The following is a 27,875-nucleotide window of genomic DNA, read 5'->3' on the forward strand; positions in this document are numbered from 1 at the left end:
AAGCCAATGCAAGGATTACCGCCTTGATTTTGTAAAGGATACTTTCTTAACTTAATCATACTCCTGCTATAGAATGAAGTTATGTTTTTTCCTATTTCATTCTTGACTTTAGAAATTATTAATAATATGATTGTGCTGTGTGTAGCCTCTGTTGTCCGCTGTAGGTGTTGCAGCCGTGGGGTCGTTCTAATCTCAAAACATTCGTCGGCTACGGTGCCGTCACATTACAAGTTGATGATCAAATAAAACTTATTTATCTTCTGGGGTTTTTCATCACCAATGATGAGCTCATTGTCCAGCCGCTATGGTGGATCAGGATGAATCATAGTTTTGAACCATTGTCGGACTACAAAGATCCGAATTTACCTACACTTGGTAGGTACTATAGAACATTGAAAAATTATGATTCTTGACGAAGATTAATAAATGAAGAGCTCGTAAACTTGTGTAAACTGTGACCAATGGTCACTGGAGATTTAAGCGCTCGATTAAAGCGATGTCTGCGATGGTCGTGTAGGTATTTGATTAACGCCTTGACAGGGTAAAAGCTATCAGACTAGACTGCTGCCTCTCCGTACCCCAGGGGTCCACGCACTTGATACAAAATTACTGAAAGTTACTAAATCGGGTACGGACTTGTACTAGCAACATAACTGTGTCTGTCACCATTCTATGCCTAATGCATATCCCAAAATGTAAGCAATTCTTTATCTCGGCAGTAATTTTTGATGGAAAAAGTAAATCGTTTTCTCATTTAAAGTAAAAAAATATAACTCATTACTCACTGCAGTGAGTGACAGAGAGCGCATTTTCTCGTCGACGAAAACTTGAAGTCACGGACGGACAGACAGACGGACATGGCGAGCACAATAGTGCATTTTTCCCATAACTGAGAAAATGCGCTAAAAAGCGGTTGAAATTTAAGCAATCATCTTCAAGGTTAAATTATTTTTTTAGCACAGCCAGCGCACAGAATAGCTTTCCAAATCGTCTGACATCTGGAGAACTGATAAGAGGACGACAGATAAACCTAGTGATACCAGAGTCGCTCCGTCCACGAGTCATTCATTGTCTCGCTTGATTTGCATGTGTGTGGAGTGCAGTGTATTGATCGACTTATGAATATCAAAGCATACAAGTAGTTCAAGTGTCAAAATAAAAAACTCCACAACTGAAAAAAAGTTTGATTCACTGTGATGGCGCTCTAAAAGGTTATGCAGGCCTGTTTATTTCTTGGGCCTGTTTATTTCTTAAACGCTTTGGTTCCGATGCCGCAGAAACCAAGAATCATATTGTAAAATTAAGAAGGAATGAATCATCATCTTACTCAGAATTGGAAGTGAACTCTTCAGACTAACCATGAGTTTCGTACACGCCCTAGTGGAACATTCAAGAGGTCACGTGTTCAGTTTGGGTCTTCAGGCTCACGTCCGAATTACTTACCATTGACAATAACAGGCACGGCATAGAGCTGTAATATTAGTTGGGAATTTTTAAACCTTATTCGTTCATTAAAAATTTTGTCACTGGATCTCCATCATTGCATGATTTGCATCAACTCTTGATGAACAATGTACATATACACTTCTTGTCGGAACCATGAAAATTGAGAAGCATGTCGGGAGACATTTGAAACGTAAATAGAGGAGTGCTAAGTAAACTTTAAACTCAGTTATTTATATCCCTTTACGCCCTGAATTTCTGGGATGAAAATCGTAAAATTTACTTTTTCTGTTTTAAGTCTCACTTCAAAGCTGACATTCTGACCTATCCAACGGTACCAAAATCGTCTCTGTACGTTGATTTATGCCTTGACGACAGTTCGTGAAGGGGTTAGGGGTGGGGGAGTTCTTTAACATTTAATATGGGCGAAAATTACTGGTCGGGCACATAAATAGACAACCTGAAGAATCTAAGACTTTTTTTATTCATGTGAATTTTTCGAAAAAATGACAGAAAACGTGAAATTGTTGGAAAACCGATGTTTTTTTCTGTGTGACGAATTCGTCACCCCAGGGCGTAAAGGGATATGATATGATAAATTTAAAGCGTTGATTAGCTACATGCTTCTAAATGAACAGAGTCAATTTTTGTGCGCGGAGAGTGGTTGTGTTTTTTTTTCCAAAAATTCATTGACCAAAAATTTAAGGTTCAAAATGATACCGCTCAACGAGACACGGAACTAGCTAACTAGCTTCTTTCTCTTGTGTTCCACGGAATGCAACGTTAAAGGACTGAATATTCAACACTCAGATCGCGTAGAATTGATAACAGATTCAATTTATATACCAAATTATGTAGACAATTCTTAGTTTTTCGTTCAACTCCACAATTTGGCGAAACCTCAAACATTCATTATTTTTTGATCAATCGATTCTAGTCACCTCAAGCGATTTTTTTTGCGATTTCAGCGGAGGTTTTCTCTAGGTCCCACTGTTACATTCACTCAGTCAGACACTCACTTCTTCCTCAGATTTACCCCAAGTCCCAATATTACATTCACTCACTACTTCCTCTGATTTACCCTAAGTCCCACTGCTCCCCTCCCTCTCCCCAACCAGATGAGGCCCCATCTCACTTCCCTGCCTCGGCTCGCCCCACGGTCGCTGTTCCAAGCATTAATGAGGAGGATTTTTTACCCCAGAACCATTCATTCTGTGTGGGGACAGCTGCTCCGACAAATCCTTCCGTTATTAACCCTAGGATTTTTTTTATTCGTGGTCAGGATGATCACGACCACAGGATACGGTGTTCACGTCCAGTGAGTATCAGACTTTTTTTTTTCTACGGTAAGATTTTAATAACAACTGTGACGCTTCTTCCCTACATTTGCTAAGTAATTTAAGTCTCAAAAATTAGTTCTGGCTTAGTACAAAATTAATTTAACAAATATGATGTTTATTTACGAGCGTTCTTCAATAGTCACAGATTATTCCTCATCGGACATTAATTGCACCAGATTTTGTCAGCAGGGTGCATACTCTTAATTAAAACACATTAAGTAAGAACATCTACTTGTGATTTGCAATTTTCTTTCAATTATTGCAGGAAAAATAATAAACCATTCCAGTAACACTGAAGAAAACCTTCAGAATAACCTAAAATATTGATGAACAGTTTTGCCGGTCTTTTTATTATACAGTTTAATTGTTTTTTCTCTGACCTGAAGAGGATTTGGCCTCCTATTCGTTCATGAAAAAATAATATGTGAAACACTTAGGCGAATAATAGTTGTTCGCTGAATGTGTTCGCTCAATTCGCTCGTAAAGTTTCTAGCAAAGTTGTCCGATGACTTAATTCTGCTCTCTGCTTAATAATGAGTTACAGGTTCACCAAGACTGAAAGTTTACAATATAAAATGGAGTTATTGGTAAAAACGTACTCTAATCCCTTACAACTTCCATACACGGTGGCGGCTGGATTTCGAAGTCGATTCCCACCGCACTAATCTTCATTACTCGCCGATTACGATATGACGCTTGACTTTTTATTGCGTAGCGATTTGTAGGAAGCCTTTATAAGAGCTTCATAAAACACAGTTCATGAAGCGCTCATCTCATTTATGATCACCCCAAAGTTCACGCGTCGCCGCAACTTTACGATGCAGTTCCTTAGCAGGCAAGCTTTAATAGGGCTCAAGATGCCGCGTCCGGCCTCAAGCTGCGTCTCTGTGGTCCTGAGATAAACACTGTCTCTGGATGCGCTTTCGCGCACCAGATTATCTTAGTTTTGGTTTATTAGAGAAACTCTAATGACTGATGATCGTATAGACTTAACTTGAGCTTGATGATGGATTTAGCCCGAAACTTTACGGGGCTTATGATGATCTAGCACTGCCTGGAGAAATTCTTACCTGATCACACAATTAAATAGGAATGTATAATACACTGATGACGATACCGCGGCAAATATTTTATCGAAATTTTGCCGTCCTTTCTTCTGAGTTTAATCCGCGTGAGAGCTTGGCAGCGGCTGAGCTCTAAATAAATTAATTATAAATTGGCGGCCAGTACCCAAGACTTTCAATTATCATCGGCATGGAATGACTAGCCTCGCGTCTCTGCAATTTACGGCCGTCATTTGCGTGGAGATTTTATGCAGGCCTGCCCTTATGATCGAATGCATTTAAGTAAAAATAAAATGCAGATATTTTCGCTCAGCGCATTTTAATGAGTGTACCTAAATGTTAATGCTTGATGGAGGGGCTAGTGATAGTATATTAAATGACGATAAAGTTGAAGACGGTCACTATTTAAGTTGAATGCACGAACTTAAGTTCAGAATTTTTTTTTAAATATTAGATATGCTGTCAACCTCAATGCAAATACTGATAAGTGAAGAAAATTGTTTTAACTCATGGAATTCTAACGCGTTGAGCACTTCCTGGAAGTTCCATGCTTCTATTTAATTGTACTAATTTAAGTTATTTTGTAGATGCGCGTGCGGGTCCGTCATCGCTACGGGAGAGCGAGAAGCGCGATACCTCAAACAAATCATGGAAGAAGTTGACATTACAACCAACAAGTATGCCCATTAATTTTCTTTTCATTTCAAAAATTTTTATTTAGAATGCCCTTATCTGATGCGCTAGAAATTTGTTCAACTGCCACCGGTGCATGCATGATTGAAACATACATTCACCGATGAATGATCCATGATGAATATTCAACTCGGACAAGAAGCTTTCTAAATACCTTATTAAACGCTCCATTTAATCCTTTTCCACCTCCTGCAGGAGTGCTGCGCAGAGTTTGCAGGAAGAGAACCCATCCCTGGCGGTATCCCTGCTACTACAGGCAGAGTACGCTGGTCACCGTTGTAGTGGCTCGCCAGGACTCTTCTCCATCAGACACAACAACTTGCTGTGGCAGGAGGCTAGTCTTGGGGCCAATACTTTGCTGATCTACTCAGCTTACTGGGACAACAGAGGTGAGTTCTTTATATGTTAATTTGGGGTCACTGAAAGTCTAATTATTCATTAGTCCCCAATGCCATCGCCCTGAGTAATCTGGGAAGACTGAAGTATTTGGACAAGTTTTATTTTATTTAGTAAATTTTAATTTTTCTTGATGGAACTTTATTACCAAAAATCCTAGTTTGAATAAATTTTATTGTACTCGTACCTTGTTGAAAATTTTTGAGTAAATAAAATAATGAAAATAGCTGTGCCTCAGTTTCTTTATCAAATAATTCTACTTGTATTTATTATAAAAAACTACAATGAATTCGGTCACCTTATCACAAGTACTTACCGTCAGTTGATTCTTTTCTGGATTGTTTATGTAAATCTTACCGTAAGTTGTAAGTTGCCTTGCGATTACGGATGCGTACGCCTTCTAGCAAGAGCAGATCTCTCAACTCAAGAATCATGTGTAGAGTCACTTTGGCTGCCTGAAAAATACAGAATACGTATTATATACACTCATAATTTCACTAATTATTATTTTCTTATTTCTCTGATTTCAATCTCAATGGAAAGATAGTAGTAAATACTATGATATCTGTTGCACGCACATATTTTGATCTCACGTTTTGAAAGATTTGGGGTTGAACTAAATCGCAAAACATGGCTAATAATCTAAATTAATAGAACTAATAAAATGCATAGTAAATCTATGTAATCCACACAAATTATTTTTTGGTTATGTAGGTGGGGAAAATATGGTGCGAATATTGGGAGTCTCGGACACTCCTTCCCCGTCGACGCCTTGGTGTCTCCTGCACACCCAGCCTGGCCGCCCTCCCGTCTCCACCCGCGCCGTGGCAACGGGTGAGCTCACACAGTATATTAACCTGGCCTCCCTCCCGTCTCCACCCGCGCCGTGGCAACGGGTGAGCTCATACAGTATATTAACCTGGCCTCCCTCCCGTCTCCACCCACGCCGTGGCAGCGGGTGAGCTAACACAGTATATTAACCTAGTTTAACCTAATTATTTGATTATCGACCTATTTTAACCTCCTCATTTGCACCGCCTGAGAACAATAGCGGATACGATTAACGTTAGAGGATAAACTCTGGGGGAGTTTATAATAATTGTAAATTTCCCTTCATTTTATTGAAATATTTTCATAAGTTTTTAATTTTTTTCAGTTTAGATTCACAGGTATCGTCCAGCTAAAAGACCTGCAGTTTCTTTTATTTATTCTAGATTTTCTTCACTGGCAGTACCCGCAAGAAGGCTACTGGCATCCCTTCCTGATATCCTGCAGCAGCGGACAAGTTAGACCCTCAGCTGTGTCCGTGGTGGGCTCTGCGTGCTCAGCGCCCACCAATGCCATTAAAGTCAACATCCCAGCCTGGGACTTGTTGAATCACGACGGAGGATCTCTAAATATTCCTAGTGTCAGAAATTTAGATGAAAATAATAAATTTATAAAGCACGAATCTCCGCTTGAGGTTATCCATACATCGGGATATGACGGGAAATATGAGGAAAAAACTTTAATTAACAAAGTAATGAAATTTGAGAATCGAAGTTTCATTTCAAACAAAGACTTTAAAGTCAGAAAACGTTTTGGTTCCGATGCCGCAGAAACCCAGAATCATATTATAAAATTAAGAAGGAATGAATCATTATCTTACTCAGAATTAGAAATTAATTCTTCAGGATCAGAACGAAACAATAATACCTTCCCGTCAAATTCTCCTCACAATAATGAAAATTTCGATGAAAAAATCAAGTCAGGCTGGAGTAAAAATGAACAGAACCTCATTGGAAGCAAATTAAAGAAGAAGAACTTAGCGCTCTGCACGAAGTTTCTGTTCAACGAGCAGCGCGACGACTCGATCAGGTGAGATGCCGCTACCTGATGGGCTTGGTTCCTAACAAAATTTAGAGTCGCCCCAGCTTCTGGTGATCCAAATCAGAAGCTGCTGCGTCTATATAGGCACTAATAAAATTTAGAGTCGCCCCAGCTTCTGGTAATCCAAATCAGAAGCTGCTGCGTCTATATAGGCACTAATAAAATTTAGAGTCGCCCCAGCTTCTGGTAATCCAAATCAGAAGCTGCTGCGTCTGTAGGCCCTAACAAAATTTAGAGTCGCCCCAGCTTCTGGTAATCCAAATCAGAAGCTACCGCGTCTGTAAATTTACGTGGAGGACCAAATCAACGAGTGGCTGCAGATTCTTTCATTTCTTTCACTCTTGGTAGGCCTTTTTGTATTCTTTTGATTCTAAATTTCGTATAAATGGGAAAATTTAGTCCGTATTAATTAAATTAATTAATCTCAATTCATGCCAATAACTTACAGAATTGTTCGATCATTTGCCACGTAGCTAAATATTTTTCTTCAGCTCAACGTATATCACCTTACCGTAGCAAAAAATATTTTAATTGTCTTATTGATCACTAAATCCCATGATTATACTCACATGATTATAATAAAAAAATTTTAAAGGCATTGGTGGGGGCTTTAATGTCATTGGTGGGCGCTTTTTTAACACAAAATTGAATTCAGAAGCACAAAATCAATGATTTGCTTCACTGCAGGCTAATAGAGTGGCTGGAGGCAGCGCGGGCGTGGGGTGTGGATGACGTCACAGTTTACGTCGCCAGCGCGCACGCTAACGTCCTGCGCGTCCTCAAGCATTACATGCAACAAGGACTTGTGACCATCCTGCCCTGGACGAATCCTGGGCACTATCCTAACAACCCTGCGCTGCAGAGGGCGCTCTATGATACTCAAAGGTCTATGATACTCAATACATGATTTCTTAATTAATTTTTATTATCTAGAATTATGATAAAATCGAATGACATGCAATAATTCGTTATTGCGTCGTGTGAGAAAAAGTGAGTAAGGAAAAATTCTTCGCGCAAAAGTACAATATATTCAGCATGTTTATTGTTTTGAAAATATACCAACCATCTTTTTTGGTGGTTTAATTAATTATAAGTTAAACTTTCTATTAAGAGGAATAATGCATTGTCTGTAAATATTACTTTAACTTTGCTCTTAACCATTTAAAAAGCTATGGGCTCAGTGTTCAGAAGGGTCTCAGACTAGCCTTGGGCTCAGACGTGCCTCGGGCTCAGATTTGATTGTCCTTTATCAATATTTCGATTCTTAATATAATCTCGTCTGCGAAAGAAAGATTAAATTCATACCCGATTTCGGATTTGTATTTTGATTTTAACTGAAATATTAATCATCGTTATGCTTATTTACTCACATCTAACAACAGGTACGCACTTTTTACCCTGGAAAATATTCCGTACACGGACTGCCTGCTGCGACACCTGTACAGCCACCGCTACGTCGCTGTGTGGGACATGGACGAGTTTATGCTTCCCGTGTCACCTTTTTCATCCATACCTCAACTGCTGGACCACGCCAAGCTGAAATGGTTCAGAGCTCACTCCCAAAAATGCTCGCAGCATTTCCATGTAGAAAAAGATTTAGTTGATCCAATTATTGAGGCAAAAGTTCTGGACCCAACTCAGAATCAGAATGAATTTGAAGTAGAGACCATAATCAAGTTTATAGACCAAGACAAGGAGAAATATTTTCCCTCTGAATGTCTGCCGCCAGTTTCATATCTTGGACGTGGTTCTTACTTCTTCGATGATTTGCTAGAGACTGCGGACAACGCGAGGCAAGGCCTACACATGCTGAGTCACGTCACGCGGACCTTTAGAGTCACGCTCCCTCAAGTCCATACCAAGGTTACTTTTTACCATTTACTTCATGAAATGGTATTAAATTCGGTTGTGTAATACTGATTCAGTAAAAAAGTTTCGGTGTATCTTTATTTGGTGAAACGAATAAAAAATTTATAAATATATTGTTTATACATTGTTTGACAGATTAATGATTTTACTTGACTTTGCGGCGAAGAAAATCTGATCTTTACCATTTCTTGCACGGCATTTATCATTATATTTTATGCACAGGCAGTGCATGACACATCCCGAGCCTTGGGTTTGCACGCTCATTTTGCACTGTACAGCAACACGGGAGTCGTGCACCGATCACGAGACCTCTACAACCTGTACCCCAGTGATGAGGCTTACCTCGCTCACTACAGGTAAACATAATTATGAACATACAATACCTGTTCGAAAGAAGTGTTTATGTAGACTGTAAATTAACTGTAGGTAAAAGTTACTGTTATTCAGTCTGTTTAATTCACATGCAATCGATTCACAAGCAAAATTAATGAAGCTATGGCAGGTATAGACTTGCCATAGCTTACATAGCTTACAGTTCTTGAAATGTATAGCTGTTACACTTCATGAAAAACCCTTCATCATGGTCATCATGCCCTGTTTGCATAGTTATGTTTAGGTTAGACTGAACTGATTCCCTATTTATTACTTCACTGAAATGCTAATAATTCCATGAAGTAACTGTATACCATCTCTATTTTCAGGGCGAAGTGTCAGGGTGAAAGTCAGCTAGAATGTGAAACAAAATTTAGACCGCTGCTTGTTCGCGACGAGCGGATGTGGCTGCACAAAACTCAAATTTCGAGAAAATCGAGTGAAACAATTAGGATTTTGGGGCTTCAACCTTGATTGCAATTTTTAAATGTAATTATTAATCATTTGGCTATTTTCTAACAGTCAAGAGAAAATTGCTGGTAATTAATATTATATTTTAATTAGTAGAATGATTAAAACTCATGGAATACGTATAATATTATATCATTAATTTAGAATTAAAAATGGCAAGTTTGATCAATCTGGGCGTCATTAATTGACTAGACACGAAGTTATTCGTCACTATAATTTACAAATAAAGTGAATTTTATTTTCTCATGGAAGGAGCGGCTTAAAATTTTTTCTTCCCGAGAAGAACTTCTTGTCATTTATTTTAAGGAGAAACGAACAAATTCGCGTTACGGCAAGGGAAAAGCTCCTAGGGAGGCTATGTTTAGATAAATTATCTGCATATAAATTATTCAAGGACCACACCGGATATTGGAAGGATATTGTCTACTGAAGAAACGTCTGCCAGAAAATAAATTGTCAGCTCCGTCGGTCTTAAAGCGAGAGCTGCAAAATACAGGATTTGAACGCAACAAAAAGGAACTTTGCATATGACTTGCTTGTCCCGCTCACTGCTGGAAAGAAATATTACTTTCGGTACTTTTATAAATAATAATTTCTTCTAATTCTCAGCTCCGTCCACTTTATTGAAGATAACAGCTCTGATATCGTAGCAGTATTATCGTCGGAACTCTCTGGATGATTAGTTTGCAGTTGTTGCCTTATTTAAAATCGTGAAGAATTATGTTGTTTAACTCTTATTAAATACTTTCAAAATCCTTTCAGGAGTCAATTATCTCAAAATAATAAATATTATTTTTGATAAGGATGTATGTGCTCATTGTCACTTTCACGTGCATATTTTACGTGAAAATATTGTGACGCGCTTGAATACTTCATCATTATGCTGAAGTTTTGGTGTCAGCATGAAAAAGATATACAGCGTACTTTTTACGCTGCTGTAAAATTATGTTTCACCGAAAAATTGCATGGTATCTATTTCTTTACCGAGCGAAAATCATTGCCTTCATATAGCACGACACATCTTGTCTCGTCAACGATACAATATCTACGCGTCATGTAATTCATAGCCCCCGGCCGCTTAGCCGCACCTCTTTTCGCTGGCAAAAAGTGTCCGTCGGACGGCAATTTCGGCATCTAAAAATGAGCTGTGAAATATTGGTCACGTAAATACGAAGAGAACACCTGTTGGTGACGCAGTGCTGCGGGTATAAGTACAGGCCAAATTATTCCCGGATGTATAAGGTATCGAGTAGCTTCAGAAAGCACCACAGTGAAATTTTTGTTCTGGTTATTTTAATTTCATCGGTAAAAAATTTCTTTTAGAAATAGAGTACATTGGTTTCTAGTTCCTAATTTAAGTGTTGGGACTCATAACTTTCTTTGCCTTAATTCAATGTTTGGCAAATGAAATTTATTATTTTCAGATATTTACTCTCAACGAATATTTTTCGAGACTTAAAATTAATCCTATACTCAAATCAAAATAACGGTTTTTTTATTCACACCGTTAAAGATTGCACGTTAAGTAAAAGTTATTTGTTGACCTGAACTGTTGATAAAGTAAAGCATAGTGTCTTTGCTCACTCGAGTTTGTGTTGCAAAGTTCAGAACTTTTCATGGTAAGAGAATGTTGCCAATTTCATTCCTACTGTCGACTGTAGTTCTGTCTTTCCATGCATCGGGGACTTTTTCGGCGGCGACGAAGGTGAGCGATATTTTCATGCACCATTAAGAAAATGTTTTAATTTGCACTCGAATTGTGAATTGAATTGGCTATGTAGATTTAATTTTGAAATTCATGATAAGAGAAAACCTTGTTGATAAACTACTATTAAACATCGTTATTATACGTCTCGTGGTGTTTTAAATCCTTCCGTCATATGAGTTCACGAAAGAACGAAAAACATTTCGCATAAAAAGAACATATGTCGAGCTGCAGCTGGGGTTGGCGATGACGTCGTTTGCAAGTAAGCTAGTGAAAGCTAACTAGCAATTGCCGGGCCAAACTCATGAAAACGAGCGGCTAGAATGGCTTCTTTTATGCTGCAAATGCCTCGTACCAGCATAGCCTATTCCTCAGACGAGAATTGAGTAACTAACTACATCAAATTAATAAACAAATAAAATTGAAGTCCAGGCTTCTGTATAAAAGCCTGTTGATGTTAGGAAATTTACTTCTCGAGAAGTACTTTAGAACTTAACTTGATTTATTACAATTGCTAACTAAATTTGTTTCAATGAAATATTTCGACAATCAATACATTAACTGTCATTAATATAATAATAAATAATTAAATCTTAATATTCTCGGCAATGTTCAACATTGAAACATTAAAAACAGATGAAAATGAGTAACTCACATTTGATATTTGAAGTAGTCTCATTTCCCAACGCGACTAAAACCCGTTTCTCCAAGACAATATTCGCGTATTCTGTGACCAAAATACGAAGCTATATTGAGACCGTTCGACACCCAACACTGTACGTGCGGAGAGGCCAACGTTCCTGTAGTTTTAGAAACCACCATTATGCAAAGCGTAGCCCCACTGGCCGAGCTCAACTGGTTCAATGGCACCAAAAACAGTCTTCTCAAAAAATAATGACCGCCTTTGCCTCCCTTTTTGATATTCCGGAAGCAGACCTCTCTGATTCTACACCAAAGCTTCAAAATAGAAAGCGAACAAAAGGCTGAGCCCAGGCCACTTTGACCATCAAAAAGAAAGTCTCATCCTGCCGCCCGACAGTGGCTGACAACAAACACTGAAAAAATTGTATACAAAGAGGCTTTTCCAAGATTTTTTTTCAGATCAAAAATACTATTATATTATACAAATCTAGAAATGAACGAATAGTGAATTCCTTTATGGCCGAATTCATTGTTCTGGCCTGCTGAGCTGTGATCGAAACAGCGCGTAAGTCCGGACGTTAGAACGGACTTCATTCTTCGGTCAAGTCGGAGAAGGATACCTTGAATTTGAGCAAGATTACGAGACATGAATTCCAAATGACTTGTAGTTTCAAGCGGCCCTGAATCACTGGTTTTCGAATATCTTATATTTTCATTTGTACAAAAATACAGCTCTGTTTTATTGATGATTGTAGTTGATTGAACAAAATTTTAAGGCCTGATTTTTTTATAATATTAAATTAAGTATAAAAGATGTTTACTACTACTAAAATTTGTGTTATTCGACAGAAACCTTTCTTTTTTGCAAGCTTTATTTTAAACTGAAGCCTTTCTTTTAATGCCAAAATGTAAAGCAATATGTATAAATCGTCCTGCCAATAAAAATTAATTTGCTTATTTCCTCATTCAAGAACAAGGCTCCTGCCACAGCTGACGACTCGCTGACTCTCAGTAATGCTTCGACGAATCCACATGCAGAGGACGATAAGAAAACGCACAATCAGATTATTTCGGCAATTCAAAATCAAAATGAATTGATTTTCCCTCCCGATGCTTCTCACGGTCCTGCGGCAAGTTTCAATGAAGGAATCATTTCAACCTCCAATACATCAGCTACCGATGGTACTGAAAATATTCATGATACCAGTCTAGACATTTTAAACGTAAATAATACCAACTTTAATTCTATCTCTTCTCTCAATAGTAATAATTCTTCTTCTATGAGCACTAATTTTTCTCCTAATGTAGAGAGCTCTTTGGATGATAGTGCTAATTCTACTTCATCAAGCACCGAGTTCTACACATTTGAAACCAACCCAACAACTTCTAACTTTAATTCTAAACTCCCGAACACCGAACCCTCGACATTGGATTCAAGTTATAACATCTCAACAACTGGCTTTGCCATGGGAGTTCCTGGAAATGCAGAGATGTCTGAGCACTCACCGAATGCCTTCACTACTCAGCACTCACCCAATTCCTTCACTACTGAACGTTACCCTAGCGAATCTGAAGCTAACACGGATGCGGTTGGGACGCCGTCTTCCGAAGCGAATGATCAAAGTATTCCACACGAGCAGCGGCCGCTCATACCATACGTTGGTTACTCTGATGCGAATGAACGGTGCAAAATCTACGATCTTCACAACTTTTCGCAACCAAATAATGGTGATTCTATCAATTAAAACGATTATTTTTCAAGAAAAATTTGTTTTAATCGATATACTCGACCACTGGGATGAGTTATACCAGATAAATAATACTTCTAATTTATTTAATTTGAAAATCACATATGAAATAAAAATGGAAGCTAATTTTGCTTTACAATAGTATCACATTTGAGTATAGAACATCTAATTTTGATCGTAACTATTAATACAATCGCTGTATATTCATCAGACAAGGAGACGGCGGAAGAGTACCAGCAAACCCCACCGGCAACCACGATCCTGAACATACGTCGGGCCTTCAGGTGCGTAGTTTATCTGCTCCTTGCACTAGTTGGCGCTAACTTCGTTAAGGGGACCGTCTAACCTAAAATTTTCAATTTAGGCGTTTTCCACTTTTTGGGCTCATCTTAAAGCTCACTTTTCAACGCATTCAACGGTACCAGAATCATCCCTGTGCGTCTAAAAATGATTTCGTGACAGCTTCCCAAAGAAGGGCAGTTTTTAGGCCCTTTAACTATTACCTATGGAACTAATTAGAGGGCTGGACAAACTAAAAAGGAACGCCTGACGTAAAGCGGCCAATCATGGCATTATCCGGTGCATATACTCATGTTAAAGCTTACTTTCTGACGATTCTATTGGTAGCAAAATCATCNTTGCACTAGTTGGCGTTAACCTCGTTAAATTTCTCTGCACTAGTTGGCGTTAGCCTCGTTAAATTTCCTTGCACTAGTTGGCGCTAACTTTGTTAAATTCCCTGCACTAGTTGACGCAAACTTCGTTAAATTTCCTTGCACTAGTTGGCGCTAACTTTGTTAAATTCCCTGCACTAGTTGGCGTTAACCTCGTTAAATTTCCTTGCACTAGTTGGCGCTAACTTTGTTAAATTCCCTGCACTAGTTGGCGTTAACTGCGTTAAATTTCTTTGCACTAGTTGGCGCTAACTTCGTTGAATTTCTTTGCACTATTTGGCGCTAATTTCGTTACATTTCCTTGCACTAGTTGGCGTTAACCTCGTTAAATTTACTCTCACTAGTTGGCGTTAATCTCATTAACTTTCACTGCTCTAGTTGGCGTTAACCTCGTTAAAGTTCCTTGCACTAGTTGGCTTAGCCTTGTTAAATTTGCCTAAATGCACCACTTAGTTTAATTCTGATAACTGTAATTTAATAAAATGTTCAGAACCTATATATCATTACTAATTGATAATAACCGACGTACGTAGAAAAATTCTATTCAACAGTTACAAATCTTCTAACCGTACAGATTCAATGAGTAACATCGTGTCTATTCATATAAAATGAATTACTTCCTCTTTGTTTTATGATACAAGATCTACGTACGAAAAATGAAGGTAAAAGATATTTTCACATATTGATGCTTGTTTACATTAGTTTCTTCTTACCAGTGAAAGAATTGAGCATCATATGATACGCAAAATATTATTGAAATAAGACTGATCTTTCTGAGTGTTTCATTCTAAATTGAAAGCAAAATATCTGACCTTGAGTGAAATCTATGTCTGTAATATTATAATATATAATTTCATTATATTATATTATATTGCAGAGGGCTTGTTGTAAATTGTATTTTACTGTCGGAATATAAGGCTTCTATTAAATATATATTGTAAATTTGTAATTGATTAGAATTAGTATTGTAAGAATGTTTTAGAGAAAGTTGAGAATCGAGAATAGTGATTGCGGATTAGGAACGAGCCGTAGGAACGTGGACTTGATGAGGAAGACATCGTCACGTGTTGTGGAACGTAGCTGTTCCAACGAAGACTGTTAATTACCTGTGTGCCACGTGAACATGTGCTACGTATCCCAGTTTATGCAGAAAGTCTGTAACGATGATTGATGTTCAATAAAGTATTTTTAATGATTGTTGGTTTTATCACCTGGCACCAGAACCTGCCACTTTACGCACGACAATATTATATTATATTATATTATATTATATTATATTATATTATATTATATTATTATATTATTTTATATTATATTATATTATATTATATCATATTATATATTATATGAGTCTACAATATTATGCTCAGACATCCCTTGGTGGAGTTGACGCCTGGCGGAGGTACGAGCATCAGGTATCCTTCAGGCGAGAAGCTGGACACTCGGCCGCCTGAGTGCGTGCAGGCGAACCTAGCACGGCAGGAAGGTAAGGAGCAACAGGCAGGTATTGTTGCCACTGAATAATTGGAATTATTAGTATTTTTTAAGGAAAGAAGTTTTGTGAGGAATTCAGCATAGGAGAATAAATTTACGCACGAAGATTAAGTTGTAGTTTCGAACTTAGAAACTAATTTTTCATTTGATCGACTTGCAGTATACTGGATGAACCCATTAAACAACTTTCCACGCTTGATTAATTAATTAATCACATAGTTTGGCCCGATAATTTCACGACAAAATGATAGTAATAGACAAATAATTATCTTATCAGCAAAAAATAAAAAGTAAATATTTCAACAATTTATTCTATCTGCTATTTATAAGTAAACTTTACCGGCATGGGGCGATTTAATTCGTAATTAATGGCGTCGTTTGCCCTCGAGGCGCGGACCCGTGGGACGACCTCTCAGGCTGCGGAGGCTCCTTCTCAGGCGTGCGCGGCGTGCTCACGTCGCCAGGATACCCGTACAAATATCCCAGCGATGTCACCTGCACTTATGATATTAGGGTCAGCAATAAGACCGGTATACCTGTATAAAAACGATCACTCTTCTTAAATAAATGTTCAGGTTTATTGTTAGCTTGATAGATGTATAAAAAGGATAAACATTCTTAAAGAAATGTGTAGAAATATTGTTATTTTGAGAGATATGTTTGCATTTCATATCGACCGCAATAAGCCCCTTGTTTCTGTATGAAAAAGATCGTCCTTTTAAGAGAAATGATCGTGCTTTCTTTTAATTAAGAAAAACTTTCCATATTTTTAACGATCGGATAACACTCGTGTTCCTGAGCGAAATTAATGGGCGATAAAACGAAATTTTTCGACGAATATTTAGCTTACTTTTTAACAACCGAATAGAGTTATTGTATTGAATTGCAATCAATAAAAACTCCCAGATACTCTACTCTAACGATGGTTACTAAATGAAAAATTGGAGTAGAAATTTCATATAATGCATTAATGTGACAATTTTATTGCAAGGAAACTGCTGCTTAATGAATGAGGAACAATTTCACTTGTAATGAAACGACTGGTAATAAAAGTTGGTCAAAACGCAAATTACGTTAATTTGCGAATCAAGATTCGATATGTTTGTTAGACTTTCACTGAGCTGGAGCAATAATAACATACAAAAAAAATATTTTATTGTATCTTTTCATTCTTCTGTAAATAATTTTAATTCTAAATGTCAAAGGTATAATAAATAAGTATAATGATAAAATCTTTGTTCAGGTTGAAGCAGGAGTGCAAATTTCGATCGAGTGCAGCGACTTCTCCCTCCAGCCTGGATACGACGCCTGCGAGAACGACTTCCTCGCTTTGGTCGTCACAGGAAACGCTACTGTTAGGTTAGTACTAAAAAATAATTGGGAATTGTTAGGTTCGTACTAAAAAATAATTGGGAATTGTTAGGTTCGTACTAAAAAATAATTAGGAATTGTTAGGTTCGTACTAAATAAAAATATACGTTTAAAAATTACTTTTTAAAGACAACACTTCCAAAGAATCCAGTGTTTCCAATCTTAAAGATGTACCATGAATTTCTCATTTAATTTTTGAATATTAAAAAAATTAATTTGTCAAGTTTTTAATATATAATTTTTTTATTACATAAATTTTTTTTTCAAAATTATTTATTCTATTAATTGATTCATGCATTGCCTCTGACTTCACACAAGTGTGCAAAATTTCAGATCAATCAGACAGGTAAAAGTGTGTCAAATATCAGTTATAAGATTTGGAGCTGACAAAATTATTTTTTCAATTTTTTTAATATTGAAAAAAAAAAAATTCTACTTCTCAAAATCATTTATTTGACATTTGATTCATGCATTGTCTCCAACTTTAAACAAGTATACAAAATTTTAGATCAATAGGATAAGTAGAAGTGTGCTAAATTTTGATTACAAGATTTGTAGCAGACAGACAAACAAGAAGTGAAGTTAAAGAGAAGTGTTGTAAAAATAATTAGGAATTGTTAGGTTCGTACTAAAAAATAATTGGGAATTGTTAGGTTCGTACTGAAGCATAATAAGAAAGTGTTAGGTTCGTATTGAAGAATAGTTAGAAACTGTTAGGTTCGTATTGAAATAAAATTTGAAACTGTTTAGTTTGTATTGAAGTATAATTAGGAACTGTTAGGTTCGTATTGAAGAATAATTACGTATACTCCGTTGCATAATATCATGTTAAGAGCATAATAGTTAATTGTTAAGATCATGCATCAAAGAATTAATCAAGCTTGAACCTCTCTTCAAAGGAGTCGAATAAGTATTGGGCGTCTTGGAACATTTCAAATTTATGAGTTACAACTTTAATAAGACATTTCATAATATAATTTCAACATAATAACATTTGTAAAAAAATAGCGACAGTAATCTGGTGACAATTGCACTGATATAATAGCCCATAGGTACATTTTTTTAACACTCAACTATAGAGGGAACACCGATCAGATAACGCACCAAAATTCCCAGTTCAACCTAAAATCACCTGAAGCACAATAATATTCAATAGAGTTTTGCTTCAGAAAGTTATTTAATTTCTGTTACCAGGTACTGTGGTGACTTGAAGCCGTCCATTACACTGAATGGTACTGAAGTACGCTTAGTATTCCGAAGTAATGGCAATTACCAATACCGTGGCTTCCTCTGTCGGTACACTGCACTGGATGAGCGAGGATACGGTGAGTAACGTGCACGTTATCGGCTGCTAAGAAGACGAAATTAAGATATTCGACGCGTTCATTCTTTCCATAGATTAATTCTAAATAAAGTTTTGTTTTCAAAAATTTAATAAAATTCTCAATTACAGTGGCAGATAACATTTTTTAAGTAAGTAATGAAACAATGAACTTCCAACTTAAAACTTGAAAATCGCATTTCCTTTTTGAATTGTGTACCTTGTACCACACTTAAACTCAATTTACAAACCGGGAAAAATGCAAGAAAATTTATCATATTTTGATTAAAAAAGTTTCGTCAAGTTTCATCATCATTTTACAATTCAATGATACAAGTATAATCGAACAAAGAACTAAATAAAATTAATAGGATGAAAATATATATGATAAATATAGGTGAAGTAGCGCAAAAAAAAGCAAAATATTCAGGCGAGTAGGAACTAAAAGCGCCATTCAGGCACGATTTCCGTTTAAAAATAAGCAAAGTTTTCATAATCCTAAAATCTAAGGCATCGGAGGTAAAAGTTAGCTAGTATATTAAAAATAGCCTTTGGATGCAAGCACGCCGCAATGTTAGGCATGAATGCACATAACTGATTGAAGAAGATAGGCAAGTAGAGTTCAAGAACGATAACTCCTTCAACGGTGTTTTGTTAAACTTCTTAATTTGTGATAACACAGAGTTCTTCGGAGATAAATTTACTGAAAATTGCATAGATTGAGAGACGGAACAAATTCGTTATCCAGGGTAGTGATGTTTAAATTCATTGCAATATAAAATGAAAGTTGGAAAAGCTAACGGAATGAAAGTGATTTACAAACCAGGGAAATTCGTGAGGAAATTTAAAACCTGAACGCGACCGTTTCTCTGCAATAAAGAATTGAAAAATTATTACTGGCTTCCATCTTAATGGTTAATTCGATCAACGATTGTTTTAAGTTATGATAATGAAGAAAAATGCCTTGGGGGATTAGAACTGAGGATTGCGTGAGGATTAGAGCTTATCATTAACAACTTTTCATTTCAAATATACTTAATTTTCCTGTTTTTTTTTGTATTCACTTCTTGGTTAATTGGCGATCTAAGCAAAAAAATTATATAAAAACTACATTTTCCCTCAATCTAACCCGTTAGTTGCTGTCATTGTAGCTTCTTGTCTTCATTGCGCAGGAGTCGGCGGATGGAGTCAGGACAACTCGACGGAAAATTCACACCTCTCTTCTTTGTGCTCGGATGGAAACCGGTAATGGTTTTCTTTAAATATTTTTTAATATTCTTATGTATGCGAGCATATAAAAACATTGAATTAAATTAGTACGTTTTCACGATTAGTTATTAAATTCATTTGATAATGATTCATTTGACGGCATTTGCAAGTCAACACACTAATAATATTGCCTAATTTTGATTATTTTTACACATTTAAATATTAATGCATTGAAAACCAGATGTATACACGTAAATAAAAAAATTAAAGTGAATTAGTAAACAAGTTTATAAAATAATATAATATGTTTTATTCTCATGAAGGGGTGGGGGGTGGTCTGGTAAATGTGGGACTCAGCCGACAAGGGAACACGAAGCGTCGCGCATCGTTGGAGGGGAGCCGGTGCATGCAAACGATTTCCCGTGGATGGTGAGAAACTACTGAAGGATTTTCTTCCCTTAACATAACCCTTGTCATCTGCAGTGAAAAGATAGTTGAAATAATATTATTTGTTTCGAGACAACTTGACACAATGCTGAACTACTATCACCGGCTTCGAAGACGCCAGGTTTTATTTGAATCTGCTTTCATTCCAATTGTTCTCAAAATGGTTGTTATATTCTTAGACGCTTTGTTATTATTTCTCTATCCAACTTCCGCAATATTCAGAGTACAGGTGGAAAATTTTAGTGTTTTTTATTGGGGTATATTCCCTCAGATTACGGCATTCATGCGCAGATTGTGAATCACTTCATTCAATCGACATTTGTTTTCCTCTCGATCTACTATTTCATCTCTGTAGGCTGTAATATTTTTGAAAAGGCTTAAAAGTGTTCATAGTGCTACTTATTAATTGCAGATTACAACTTTACGATATAAGGCAGTGATATAATAATGAGAGTTTTAAATTTTTTATCGTTGACGCAATCGTTATCAACATTTTACAAAGAAAGCAATATGATAATAGGCCATACCATATCAGTTATTGATCTAGACATTGTACCTAGAGGTCACTTCATTCTATTTATGGGGTATAAATATTTTATTTAGAGCTTACAGCATGTTATCAACAGGTCTAAACAATTCAGTTAAAGCCAGCAAAAATCAACATGTCTTTGCATTTTAATAAGAGCCAGCAACATGTATTCAACAGGTCTAAATTTTATTTATACTCAGCAACATATTATCAACAGGTCTGAACATTTTAATAAGAGCATGCAATATGTAATCAACAGGACTAAATATTTTATTAATAGCCAGCAACATGTAATCAAAATTTGTAAATTTTATTTACAGCCAGTGACATGTAATCAACATGTTAACATTTCATTTAGAACCAGCAAAATATTATGAACATTTAGATTTTAACATATTATTTAGACTCAGCAACATGTAATCAACAGGTCTAAACAATATATTTATACCCAGCAACATGTAATCAACAGGTCTGAACAATATATTTATACCCAGCAACATGTAATCAACAGGTCTAAACAATACATTTATACCCAGCAACATGTAATCAACAGGTCTAAACAATACATTTAGAGCCAGCAACATGTTATCAACAGGTCTGAACATTCCATGTACAGGTCGCAATACTAAAGAAGTGCGGGCATGACGAGGCGCATTATTGTCACGTGTGTGGAGGTACTGTCATCCACCATCGCTGGGTGCTCACCAGTGCACACTGCATCGCCAGGTACTCGAATGACCAGAATCCATGGTAACGAAATTCTGCAAAATGTTTACATGTTTTGTCAAATTCTTCAATGAAAGGCAACGGATTTGCATAAAAAATTAATGCTTCTAATCCCAAGTAATTTACGTTAGTATACACAGTATGATTGAAAACATAAACTCAGTTTTTCTTGTTCCATCCAGCTTTCCCTCTGGATTTTCTGGCGCGTACCTCTGTGAAGTTTTTTTAGATGTCGCAAATGGTGACATCTAATGATTCACCCTCAAAGTGAAGCAGTAACTTTTATTTCTCTCAGCTTTCGAGTGGTGCCTTGTTTTTCGACTTTATTTTTGTGTCCAAAGTATTTTTGAGCTTCGAGTGAGAGGACTTATCTAGAAAATGACGTATTTTTATTCTTGTGCCTTTGTTTAACACCATTCTTTTAATTTGCTTGAATTCGCTTTGGAGGTCCTTTTAATATCAAATAGTCTACTAATTATTACAATCAGCGTTTCGCTTGTGCTTGAAAAGTTGTTAGTGCACATATTTCGACCTTCGCGCGATAATTATATCGATATTTGAAGAGACTCGATATTTATTGACATTACAACTATTGCAAAGGAACTATTCATGTCGCTTGATATCTTTTACATAGACCATTTTACTTTAGAGTTGAAAAGGCTACATTAAAATCAACTCTGCAAAAACTTCATATAGAATAACTATAAAATCTTCTTCAAGCTGATGATAATCTAAATAAAGAAGTCATTAGCATTGCAGTGGCGAAGCTGGGAGTGCTGCTGGGTGACCACAACCTCTACACCCTGACACCCTCCCAGAAATTCTTCCGCGTCCAGCAAGCCATCATCCACCCTCGGTTCAACACGCCCTCTCCCCTCAACAATGACATTGCCCTCATAATGCTGCCGCAAACTATCTTCTTCTCAAGTTAATCTAAGCTAAATTACGACATGTCTAATAAAATTTTACAATTGGTCAGTAATATTGCATATTTCACAGTGCCGATCATATCTACATTCCCGGGTTTTTAATATTTCTCGGGTCTCTTGTAAAAATGAGACCGGGGAACTACAACAGATTGATCGTAATCCTTCGAAAAAACGAAAAGAATAGTAATAGTCACCATAGTAATTATAAGTTGTTGTTTACCATTGTATTGAAATAGTGAGTAATTATTTTCTGTTGATTTCACTTTCACCAGGATACATCGCGCCCGTGTGCCTACCTGACCCTGACACAGCTCGCTTCGTGGCCTCCCTGCCTGACATGGAAGACGTGCAGCAACCCGGCACAACTAAACGTGAGGCACACACCAACAAATGTCTATTGACAATGAATCCATTATCAAAAGTTTATACATGTTTCTATGTATCACCATTTAATTTATAAAAAAATGTATCTTACATGATGATTTTTAAATTTTTTATTTATTATGGAATTCTGTTAATTTGATTCTGATCATCATATTATTGTATTTTAATCGACAAAATGATAATTATTAGTAGAAAGTCGTCAATTATGACATAAATGGAGCTTTTGGCTCTCGACAAGGACTGATTGTTTGAACTTTTCAATTAGAGATATCGTTGCCAAACTTTAAACCGCAATAGTCGAGGAAGAAGAAAATAGGTCCAAATTTAAAAGGAAACGCAAATAATTATTCGTAAAATCTCCATGTCATCAAGATTCCTCGTAAAATAGTTCGCAATAAATTGTATCAATTCAGGATTATGTTCTCGCATGAATGTATTCCACTGCTCCACAATTCCAATCTTTTCTCATATACTGGGCACCTCAATCAAAGTAGATATATTTTATAGAGGGATTTCCAATGCACGACTTCGCAACGACTCATTACCCAGCATTAATCATTGGATTTGTTTTGTGAGCCATTGAAAGAAAGTCGTTAAATAACAGACAAACAAAGGACGGTCGACTATGATTCTTGACCACCTATGATTTTCAATTAGGATTATCAGCGATGAAGCTCGTTCCAATAATCCTCGATTTCCACGCCATTTGTCAGAAGCTCCTAAATTTTTAAAGCCTTTTCGATCTTTGCATCCGGGACTCGTTAGTCAAATACAATCTATAGTTTTTTTTGTCTTGCCCTTCCAAATCTTCGCTGGGATCCGACGGCAGTATCCTGGTGATAAAAATAATGGCTGTGTTTATGCGCTCATGTCGATGCGCGCGTTTTATTGTTTTCGATTTTGACGGCCTTACTAGGAAGCTTTTTACCATCGACGGAGTTTGCTTAACATTGTAAACTCTGATATTTAGCATCGATGATTCAAAGCTAACTTTCCTGAAATACGTGCTTAATGGTATCGTCTTTATTCTGTGAAATAGAATATCTCGAAATAATTCCGTAGGAAAAGTAACTTGTCATTTAAATATTTCTTTGTTTTTAAAAAGTTTTTTTCGTGGAAGAAAATAAGTTTCATGAATTATATTGGTCTAATGATTATGTTATAGTTAACATACCCAAAATTATATTAGTATAAGTTTTTTATAGTATAAATAGCGTGGAGCATCCAGTACTCTTATTATGGATGTCTCAGTTCCATGCTCTCCTCGGAGATAATAAGTTTGACGAGTTACACTGAATTTATACTACGTCATACCTTATTTCTTTTCCATAAACTTACATTAAAAAATTACCCATGAAATTAAACGGTACGACTTTCTCAAAGCTCAAGTAATGTAGAGCCTCCTATACACTTATCACAGCTGGTTATGTCAGGTTGAATCAGCGTTGAAACAACAAAATTTACGACGTGAAATAAAGTTGAATATTAGTTTAGAATGAAAATTGAAGCAACGTCATTTTTTAACGTCTTTCATTTCGACGTTGTTTCAACGTTAAAATCGCGTTGACATCTGACGGTAAGATCGCGTATACATATGTGCGAATCTAAAGTCAGAATTTTACGCAATTTCAACGTTGAAACAACGTCGAAATATACGACGTTGAAAAAGTGACGTTGCTTTGTTCTAAACTAATATTCAACGTTATTTCAACGTCGCGAGTTTTTTTGTTTCAGCGTTGTTTCAACCTGGCATTGCCCGCTGGGTTACTCTTTACGTTACAGTTCCGTACTGCAGACACCTACTCTTTACAGTACAGTTCCATACTACAGACACCTACTCTTTACAGTACAGTTCCGTACTACAGACACCAACTCTTTACAGTACAGTTCCGTACTACAGACACCTACTCTTTACAGTACAGTTCCGTACTACAGACACCTACTCTTTATATTACAGTTCCGTACTACAGACACCTACTCTTTACAGTACAGTTCCGTCCTACAGACACCTACTCTTTACATTACAGTTCCGTACTACAGCACGCAAGTTCCGCTAGCAAATCCAGTGCTGCACCCGCTGCTCATCCATCGCAACGTGTCTGTCTTTGGCTGGGGCACAACCGATGACGGTAAGTGTAAGATATAATATAGACCCCTATCAGGTATTCATAAAAATTCTTAAAGTAAAATTGTACACAAGGTTTAAAATATTGTACTAAATTAAAATCCTGGATGTTTAATTAGGTTTCTAATGAAACAAATATATCATTCTCTCCCAATCACTAGATTATTTCAATATTTTATGATTTTATTTTAATAGTGGAGGAATCTATAAGATGCTCATTTCTCAAGACTCGTCTTTTGCTATATTCGCTTTAAACCTTCAACATTGCCGTTATGAAGTTGACGTCGTTGTTGGTATTTCTTAGGAAATTATAAGACGAAGGCTCTACCAAGTTTATTTTATACGCACGTTATGTAGCTAATTTAGAAACGAGATTAAGGAACACCATTACAAGGATTTCATTTCTTCTCTCCCAAATTCGATTTGAATTTATCTTAAAATGGGACTTATTTTGGAACCTGTGACAAAATGAAGGGCCCACTTCATACAACTTAAATGCCTTCTGACATTGAGTCCTACATCGTATTATAGGATGACGTTCCCATCTGTTAAAAAAATCTGGAGCGGACCATCACGGACGATGAGGTTGTCGTAAAGATCTATCTTTATGACGAGCTGCAATTCCAATAGAAATCTTTCCAAGTGAAATCCCTTTCAAGAGCCCGCACTTCAACTTCCAAAATTGAATCTTGTTCGCTGCTCCTTATGTGTTGTGAATGTCAAGCGATCTGAGTGAAGAGAAACTCGAAAGGCTTTATGAACAACAAAAGAACTGCGAGGTTTATTGCCATTGTGAATTTCTAGCTGAATTTAGGAAAGAAATTTTTATTAGCTAAATCAAAAAAGAAATCTTGCAGATAGTTTTCCCAGACTTTTCGTTGTTCTTCCATAATTTTAGGGAATATATATACAACAAATTATTTGTTCTTCCCAACCTGAAGTGATATTTACAAGACAGCGATACCATAAGTTATGAGATGAATTTTCGAATTCCCTTAGCCAATTTCAGTACATTTACACCTTAAAAATAAAAATGAGCAGTAAATTTACTAAATTATTTTTCTTTTTCGATTCCATATACCTTGAATTTCCGTAAAGTTATTTTGGAAAATTTCTTAACTATTCATAACTATCTTAACTATTCATAACTAACTTAGCTATTCGTTTCGTTACCTTACACAGACATTCAGCTTTCGTATGAGTGTTCAAGGTTATTTAACGAATAAATGTGATGTTGCAACGAATAAATGTTACACATAACGAAATGAATGCGCAGCTGGAACGCTCGGCGTGGAGCTGCGTGGCGCCACCGTCGAGATCCTCAACAACAAACTCTGTGACTGGTACTTCGGCCTCATGACGGAGTCCATGTTCTGTACCTCGGGCGCCAACGGCAACGGACCATGCAAAGTAATCACTAATACTTGTATGCCTGTCGTAGTGCTCCATCCGAAATAAGTTAGAGCTACCCACCAGCTTTTGGCATGTGTGGCTGTCCGTGGTAATGAGTAAGATTTTTTAGCACGTGTGCTAACTGTAAAATAATATAGCAAGGAGAAGGTTTTAGCCTTCATATTCAAACTGATTTTTTTTCCACAATTTGTCCCGCTAAAGATTCATCCACCATTTAATTTTAAAGTGATTGAAACAGGTTCAAATTAAATACAGATAACTTACCTGCCTAAAGTTCCATTATCTTAACAATTTTTAAAAGCAAATTTGAGAACATATCCTGTAATTTTTCCTGCTTCAGGGCGACAGTGGCTCCCCCGCCCAGCTTCTGATGAGGGACGGCCGATGGGTGCAGGTCGGAGTGCTGTCGTTCGGTGCGGCCGTGGGCTGTGAGACAGGATACCCTTCAGGCAACACCCTCCTGCCTCTGTACGTGTCGTGGATACGCGAGGTCACCGGCGAGGACTTCTCACAGTTTATGTAAACAATTCGCACTTTAATCAAACATTCCATCAATTCTATTCTCACGTGAAATCGAATATCTCCAAAGCTTGTTCAGCGAAGAATTAAAACTATCTGTCATCTCGTGAAAAACTCGTGAAAAAAAACTTTTTTAACTCTTGAACATAGGCGCTCCCGCCCCAGTGGTTCAAGTTCAGAGTACGAAAATTGGAGCAGAGAAGCGCGGGTTTGATCCCAGCTCTGTGCGACAGTTTCTGGCCAGAATCGGCGAGGAGGCCGGGCGGTTAAGCAAATAAATTTTGAAGCAGTAAGTTGCGAGTTCTAACCCGCAACAAGCTGTGAATGTTTTGCGATGTTAAGAATCGGTGATAGGCCTTCGGCCTAATAAACGCTGAAACCGCTTTATTATATTATATTAATGCTTAGAAATCTAAAGTTAATAAATGTACTTCGGAATGAAGTTTGTGTATCGACAAACCTTATGAATATGATGGTCACAGCAGGTTTCCCTCAAACTATACCATTCAACGGTTGTATTAAAAAATAGGTTTTTAGTAAGAAATTTTTTTTTCCATTTACTTGAAAAGCTCGATGCACTAAATGCTCATGGAACCATGCATAAAGATCGGATAACTGAACACTTCCTGATTTTTTCTAGTTTCCGTTGTTCATAACCTTAATCTAGTTAAGCTAATTAACTTGCATACATTGCATGATCATCGTTAGTAATTTTATTTACCTTAATGATCTAAGACTAGGAGAGAATTATTCAAGTGTCTGCATAACCAACCCATCAAATTGGACGCGTAAAATTTCCCAACAATTCTCAATTCAGCTTTCATTAATGGCGCAGGGACCCCGAAAGAATTTCGAAGAAACACTTAGATTCAGATCCGCATTCAGATTTTGATTTTGACTTTACGTCCTTGTCCTCGCCGTATTGGTACCTACGTGAAATCGACACTTTTAGACCCACTTTCGTACTTCCAGCCCTGCTACGAAGATGAAATTTTGGCCCATAATAGAGCCTGATTTTAGATTGACGAATCAAAAGTCGGATCCCCAAAATTCCCCATGGGGAAGACACAAATCCCCAAAAACGAATAATTTTTTCAAAAATTCACCAAAAATCAGCCGTTG

General features: G+C 36.8%; 2 protein-coding genes and 1 long non-coding RNA gene across 3 annotated transcripts; all 3 read left to right on the forward strand.

Moving 5' to 3' along the window:
* The first annotated feature begins 2,515 nt into the window (after positions 1 to 2,515).
* LOC108666671 lies at positions 2,516 to 9,520 on the forward strand. The gene is made up of 9 exons (XM_047883129.1): positions 2,516 to 2,761; positions 4,435 to 4,524; positions 4,736 to 4,929; positions 5,651 to 5,770; positions 6,151 to 6,793; positions 7,493 to 7,690; positions 8,188 to 8,668; positions 8,897 to 9,030; positions 9,376 to 9,520. The coding sequence occupies exons 1-9, from the start codon at positions 2,562 to 2,564 to the stop codon at positions 9,518 to 9,520; spliced, it is 2,205 nt and encodes a 734-aa protein (XP_047739085.1). The 5' UTR covers positions 2,516 to 2,561.
* Positions 9,521 to 13,489: 3,969 nt separating this feature from the next.
* On the forward strand, positions 13,490 to 15,766 carry LOC108666675. Its single transcript, XR_001930506.2, has 3 exons — positions 13,490 to 13,592; positions 13,824 to 13,896; positions 15,657 to 15,766. It is a non-coding gene; the product is annotated as an uncharacterized LOC108666675 (long non-coding RNA).
* A 182-nt stretch (positions 15,767 to 15,948) lies between these two features.
* Positions 15,949 to 26,987, forward strand: LOC108666676 (chymotrypsin-like elastase family member 2A). The gene is made up of 12 exons (XM_018153594.2): positions 15,949 to 15,973; positions 16,170 to 16,294; positions 17,024 to 17,139; positions 18,346 to 18,476; positions 19,645 to 19,717; positions 20,005 to 20,110; positions 21,274 to 21,383; positions 22,135 to 22,310; positions 22,585 to 22,683; positions 24,724 to 24,825; positions 26,098 to 26,231; positions 26,575 to 26,987. Exons 1-12 carry the CDS (start codon positions 15,949 to 15,951, stop codon positions 26,755 to 26,757), a joined length of 1,380 nt encoding a protein of 459 aa, XP_018009083.2. The 3' UTR covers positions 26,758 to 26,987.
* The last annotated feature ends 888 nt before the right edge of the window (positions 26,988 to 27,875 follow it).

This window comes from Hyalella azteca, unplaced genomic scaffold, assembly GCF_000764305.2.
Source record: "Hyalella azteca isolate HAZT.00-mixed unplaced genomic scaffold, Hazt_2.0.2 contig12078, whole genome shotgun sequence".
NCBI classification, from domain to species: Eukaryota; Metazoa; Arthropoda; class Malacostraca; order Amphipoda; family Hyalellidae; genus Hyalella; species Hyalella azteca.